We start from the raw sequence: 7,146 nt of genomic DNA on the forward strand, positions 1-7,146 counted from the left end.
CCGCATGCAATGAGTGGGAGGCCCGGCCTAAGTCGCTTTGGAAACCCATGAGAGGCCGAGGATCCGGAAGCAGTTGCCAGCTACTCTCTATACTCATTTTTTAATACACTATAAATTTCTCATTTTATAAACAAATAAAATTAAAAAAACTCTAAAATTCTCTATATCTCTAAACAATGAAGTGTGCCATGCATGCTACAAATGAACGGTGAATACTAGTTTTTAATAACTACTTTAACCTTCCTTCATATAAATATGCAAGCTTGAAGTGATTTTGAGCTCAAATTGCTTACAAATGAAAAAACCACAGTAAAGAACCATATATATATATAGTGAACAAAATGAGATAAGACAATGGTGAAACGTGAGAGTATAAAGTTGGTAACCTTTAGAACCGAAGAATCGATGGAGGAATCAAAAAATCGACGGAGGAATCGAAGAATGGATGGAGAAAGAGCAAAAACACTGCTTAAATTTGAACGGAAGCTCTCGGGCGGGCTCGGGGAGGAAGAAGACGGCCAGCAAGATTTATAGGGGGGACATTTAGTCCCGGTTGGTGGATCCAACCGGGACTAAAGGTCACTTTCCAGTCCCGGACCACGCCACTAGCCGGGACAGGAGCTTTACTCCCGGTTGGAGCCACCAACCGGGAGTAAAGGTCGACCTTTAGTCCCGGTTGGTGGCTCCAACCGGAACTAAAGGTCCCCTGCCACAACGGCCTGGCGCAGGAGCCGTTGGGCTGGGACCTTTAGTCCCGGTTGGAGCCACCAACCGGGACTAAAGGTCTCTCTAGTCCCGGGCGCAATATTTCCCGGGACTAGAGCTTGTTTTGGCCATTGGATCAAAGGTCTGTTCTCTACTAGTGCCCAATGACCTAGTCCTAAGTGCTTTGTGAGTATTACCTATATAGAAAAACAATTATAGGTCTGGTCGAAGTCAAACTATCTCAAATTTGATTTGGTTATTTATAGAAAATAGTATCAATATGTAGTAATCTAAATAGGCCGTTATATATACTATTAAAATAGATTCAATGACAATTCTAATAATACTTATTTAGTATGATAAATAAATATTAATACATTATTATATTATATAATATATGAAATTAGTTAGGTACAAGATTGTCCAACTTAGCACTATTTTTGAATCACATCCTGTCCAGAATTTGACCGATGCACGATTTATTGATTCAGCGTGTTGTACTTACACGCGCTTCACACAGGAGATTTTTGTTAGCCGTTTAGTAGTCTGATTGGAGAACGACAGCGAGTCGGTTGCCGTGTTTGATGGTGGATTCGTGATTGAATTGGATCCACAACTGAACCGGACTGTTCATATACTCTCCAACATTATTTATTCGTGCAGATGGTTGGTGAGGGCGAGCGAGGCCGGAACAAACAATGGAAGCGAAACAAAGCAGCAAGCACGAGGATGACGACGTGTCGCTGCCGGAGGACATCATCTTGGAGGTGCTAGTGAGGCTGCCGGCGAACGCTCTGTGCCGGTTCCGGTGCGTGTCCAGGGCCTGGCGCGCCCTCATCTGCGACCCGGGCTTCGTCGCCGCGCAGAGATCCCACGCCGGCCGTCTCATCGTCGGCGTGTTTGGATCCCGGCCGCACCTCAAGCTGCGGGTGCTGGACATGCACGGCAACGTCCTGAGGGTGTTCAAAGCCATGCACAGCGCATTGCTGGCGCCCACGCAGCTCGGCCGTCTCATCTGCGTCGACAGGATGCAGCGCGCTGCCATCATCGTTGATCCGGCGGCCGGGCGTGTGTTCACCGTCGGCAGGAACGATGGCTCGACCTGGAGCCACTCCAGCTTTGGCCGCGCCACTCCGTCCGGAGCCTACAAGGTCTTGCGTCTCCACCAACCTATCGCAGGAGGCTGTGAGGTGGCTACTATCACGGATGGTGGTGCAGCAGCGACAACATGGAGGCAAAGGGCGCCACCCCCTTTGGTTACCAGCTTTTCCTCCGAACACAAGGCCACAATCAATGGCGTCCTCTACTTCATGCCTTACGACACTTATCCAAGAACTCCCGGTTGGAACCGCATAGCCGCTTTTGACCTCGAGAGAGAAGTGTGGATGGAGACAATCAATGGCCCACCGATGGGGTGGTTTGAGGTGGAGCAAAAGGAATGGCGCATTGCTCTAACGGAGCTCAAGGGGACCTTGTGTATGGTTCATAACATACAAGGTCCCAATTATCTCGGCCCCTATGCCAACATATGGCGCTTCATCGATTATAACAAGAGTGTATGGGTCAAGGCGTATATGATACGGTTGCCTGAAGAGTGTTTATATATTAAGCCATTGGATGTCTTGGATGATGGAAGAATATTATTGTTGAACACGGGTTGCTCTCGATTTATCCTTCAGTTCTTCAACCCTAGCACGAAGGCCTTTACGGATATCATGGAGATGGCAGAGGGATTCACTGGTAGAATGAACTTTTATACAGGGAGCCTGCTATCTTCTTGACAAATAACTGCGGAAATATATCTAAAGCCAATCGCTCTGCTGTGCAGACTCTTACTAGCCCACCTCTGATAGATCACACATCTTCATATGTAAATTTATATTGCTTTATTCTGCTTTATATGTTTATATGTCATATAATAAGCCTACTGTCTTGTAGTAATATTGAGGCACTGGTTACATTGTTTCTATACTTGTTTCCCACCGTAGAACAATTTAACTATGGTTTGCTGTGTCACTCTTGGAAGTTTGCAATGGAATCATTATTGATTATGTGTACCAAATCCAATGATGAGGCATAGTGCTAACGAGTGATAAAAGGAGCAGTTACCACGAAGTTCAGTTACAATGCTAGCTACATTGTAGCAAGCATTCACTAGTAGAAAACAGACCTTTTGTCTCGGCACCATTTTCGGAGTTACTTCTGGCATTTTTTGAACCCGGGAGTGAAAGAGATTTAATCCCGGCTATACCCTCGAGCCAGGAGTAAAGGTCGCTGCCCACCGCTGCTGGCTTGGCAGACAAACCTTTAGTGCCGGTTAGAGGCTATAACCGGTACTAAAGATCGACATTTAGTCCCGGCTAGAGCCACTAACCGAGACTAAATGTTTAGTCCCGGCTGAAGGCTATAGACGGGAATAAATATTGCTCTTTGTTCCTGGTTCTAACCTCTAACCAGGAATAAAGCTTCCGCCAGTAGTTATTAAAAAAAACAAATAGTTTTAGTTTATTAGTTTCATTTATATTCTTTTCTTAAGTATACTTTGATTTTTAGAGTCTTTTGTTGAAAAAATAGTTTTAGATTTTAGGGGAAAATTATAATTTTCACACATAAGTTTTTAAGTTTTATTTTACCGTATTTCGACGCAAAATTCTAGTGTTTTCAATCTATAATTCACTGTATTTCGTCTCACGCGGCATAAAGAAAAATGTAATAATAAAAATAATTATTAGAAAAACCTAAGATCTTGTGTGGGCCCATATTTTGGGGGTAAATCACTGCCAAAAAAATTTGAAGCCATTTCGACATAGGCGGAGTCGACGTGCTTCACAGAGGTATATAGAACCTTTCGTCGAACCCTATCTATACACCTAGGTTTTCTGGGATTCTGAGGTCCATGTGCTTTCCAGTGCCGGATTGGTCTCAAACTTTTTCTCAAGAATGCAAATGCCCTGTGTGGGGCCACCGCCAAGTTTGAGATTTTTCTGAGTTGGTTTGGTGCTTTTTGCACTTTAATTGAATTTCCATGCGAATTCACCGATTAATTATACGTTGAACTGAGTCCACCCCCGAAAAGATCCAGAATGGTGCCAAACTTTGCCAAATGGTCTCTTGTGCCCTAGGTGACAAATCTCTGTGGAGGTCGATGCAAAATTCTAGTGTTTTCAATCTATAATTCACCGTATTTCATCTCACGCGGCACAAAGAAAAATGTAATAATAAAAATAATTATCAGAAAAACCTAAGATCTTGTGTGAGCCCATATTTTGGGGGTAAATGACTGCCAAAAAAATTTCAAGCCATTCGACATAGGCGGAGTCGACGTGCTTCACAGAGGTATATAGAACCGTTCGTCAAACTCTATCTATACACCTAGGTTCTCTGGGATTCTGAGGTCCCTGTGCTTTCCAGTGCCAGATTGGTCTCAAACTTTTTCTCAAGACTACAAATGCCCTCTGTGAGGCCACCGCCAAGTTTGAGATTTTTCTGAGCTGGTTTGGTGCTTTTTGCACTTTAATTGAATTTCCGCGTGAATTCACCGATTAATTATACAATTATTGATGAAGAACTTAAAGATTTACGTTAAAATGATGTGAAAACAAATTTCCTATCGAAAACCAATAGATTTAATGATTTTAATTAAAGTCTATATTTTTGCATTAACGAAAATAGTGATTATTAGTTGCATTATGTTCAATATTTATAATTAAAAAGACAATAGTTTAGGTCACATATTTTTCTTGTGTGCAGTAAATCAAAATAAATTTTATTACTTTTTAAAAAAAATATTATGCCCAGTATTTAATTTACTAAGCAAATAATAAGAATTTAATATTTAAATAAAAAGAAATATATATAATACACTAACCAACCGAAAAACTAGTGCAAAGTGAATTTTCTAGCCCCTTTAGTCCCGGCTTCGATCATGGCCCGGGACGAAAGGTGGGCTGCATTTGGCGGCCCGCCAAAAATTACCTTTAGTCCCGACTGGTGGTTGGAGCCAGGACTAAAGGACCTTTAGTCCCGGCTGATTATTGGAGCCGGGACTAAAGGTTGACCTTTAGTCCCGGCTGGTGGTTGGAGCCAGGACTAAAGGTAACCTTTAGTCCCGGGTAGTGTTAGGAGCCGAGACTAAAGGTCCCTCTCCTATATATGCCAACTCCCTTCTCTTCCTCCTCTCACTTCTCGTCTTGGACTTCATCGTCATCAGCGAGCCGTGCCGCCGCCAACCGCCGCCGATTCAGCTCCCCGTCACCAGATTGTGGATCCCGGCCACCCCGACGCCGCCCTCCTCGCTGGAGGAGCCCCCGACACCGCGCCCGTCACCGGAGGAGCCCCCGAGATGACGCCCCACACGCGCCGCCTCTCGCCGCGGCCCCCACGCCGGCCTGCACGCGCCACTGGCCTCCCCACCGACGGCGCCCCCCCGCAGGCACTCCACGATGCCGGTGCGTGCCTCCCCACCGATGACGCCCCCCCCGTGGGCACTCCATGACGCCCGCGCGCCGCCTCTCGCCAACATCTGCACGACACCCCGTGCGCGCCACCTCTCGCCACGGCCCACGCCGACCTCCACGCGCCACCGGCCTCCCCACCGATGGTGGCCCCCCGTGGGCACACTCCACGTGACGCCCGCGCTCGCCTCCCTGGCCACCGACGCTGGCCGGCCACCCCGCGCAGGCACCACCGCCCCTGGCCATCAATAAGTATATAATTATTTATAAATTTTATTTTTTATATATATGAAATGTATATGGAAGTATATGAAATTATATGTATGAAATGTATAAATTTATGTTATATATAATACTAAATTTAATTTTATATGTATGAAATTATATGTATGAAATGTATAAATTTACAAGTATAATACTAATTAAATTTCATTTTATATGTATGAAATTATAATAATGGGTTATATATATATGAAATGTATAAATTTATATTTATATCTATGAAATGTGTATGAAATTAAATGGCTAAACCCTAAACCACCCTATATATATGTAATCCATTAAAATTATATATATGACATGTATAATTTTTACTTAGGAAAAAATCTATTGTGGAGTATGGAAAAAATTATATATCTATGAAATGTGTATGAAATGTCTATGAAACCCTAATTGCATAATTATTGTTTTATAATTGTTTAGGCTCTCTATGGCCAACCCGAGAGACGATGACCTGGAGGCGGAAATGATGGATATTATCAACGCCGGCATTGAACATTGTGCCGATGTTGATAATGACCAGTAGGAAGACGACGGGAGTCAATACTTGAATCTCGATCATATTGTTGAGGAAGTTGTTCATGAAGATAATTCCGGCGAGGTATATATTTCTCAATATCTAGCTCTCATTTATTTATTATGCATACATGTAGCCCACTGGATCGACCTTCGTTTTATAATACTTTGTGTGTTTCTATGCGTACATAGCCGTCTGGATCGACGACGACGATGGGGAACACAAAGAATGTTCGATGGGCCAAAAAGTCGTTGGAAGGCCGCTACATCATCTCAGAATTGAACGTGGCTACAGGCGAACCACTAGGACAATATGCACAGAAATTTATGTACCACTGTGGGTACCTTGTAAGGGACAAGCTCCCGATCAATGCTCGTGAATGAAAAAAAAATAACAATGCTCCTCATATTAGTTATGTCTCTGATAAGGACAAGGAGCTGATTTGGCAAGATGTTCTTGCACATTTCATGCTCCAAACAAATGATTATCATGAAGACATCATCCACAAAAGGTTGACGGAACGAGTTAGGCACTGGACAATGAAGAAGATGGCCACCCAATTCCAATCTTGGAAGAAGCAGCTGTACAAATCATACGTCAAGAAGAACAAGATTCCAAATTGGAACAATAAGGGCCCAATCGCGAAGGCAAGGCCCTACTGGGAGGAATTTGTACAGTACAAGACATCAGAAGAGGGTGCGGAACGGGCGAGAAGGAACCAAGAGAATTCCAGACAAAAGCAATACCACCATAACATGGGATCAGGTGGCTACACGACTTCCGTTCCCAAGTGGCAAAAAATGGAAGCAGACCTTATTGCCAAGGGGGTCGTACCTGAATCAGCACCGTGACCTGAACGCACAAAGCGTTGGTTTTTAGGTCATGGGAGAGGATTGGACCCAGTCACCGGGAAGCTCGTCCATGGCACAAAACTCGAAAGAGCAACAAAAAGGTTGATTCAAATTCTAAAAGCTAGAGATAGTGGACTATTCCGGCCCAACAGAGAGAAAGATGAACTGACATATTCCATCGAGACTGTTGAGCATTGTGGACGAACTAGAGGCAAAGGGGTCGTTTCGTGGGTGCAAGGTTTCCCTGAATGGATCGATTTGTACAGAAGCCGCCAGAGACGGAAGGATGAGGAGGTAGAGAGGATCCGCATCTTGCAGCAGTATGTTATTGAGTCACGGG

General features: G+C 44.2%; 1 protein-coding gene across 1 annotated transcript; it reads left to right on the forward strand.

Annotated features, from left to right (window-relative positions):
* The first annotated feature begins 1,403 nt into the window (after positions 1–1,403).
* LOC136480651 (putative F-box protein At3g10240) lies at positions 1,404–2,486 on the forward strand. The gene has a single exon (XM_066478133.1). It carries the CDS (start codon positions 1,404–1,406, stop codon positions 2,484–2,486), a length of 1,083 nt encoding a protein of 360 aa, XP_066334230.1.
* Positions 2,487–7,146: the final 4,660 nt, after the last annotated feature.

The sequence above is a fragment of the Miscanthus floridulus genome, chromosome 9 (genome assembly GCF_019320115.1).
Source record: "Miscanthus floridulus cultivar M001 chromosome 9, ASM1932011v1, whole genome shotgun sequence".
In the NCBI taxonomy this organism is placed as follows: domain Eukaryota; kingdom Viridiplantae; phylum Streptophyta; class Magnoliopsida; order Poales; family Poaceae; genus Miscanthus; species Miscanthus floridulus.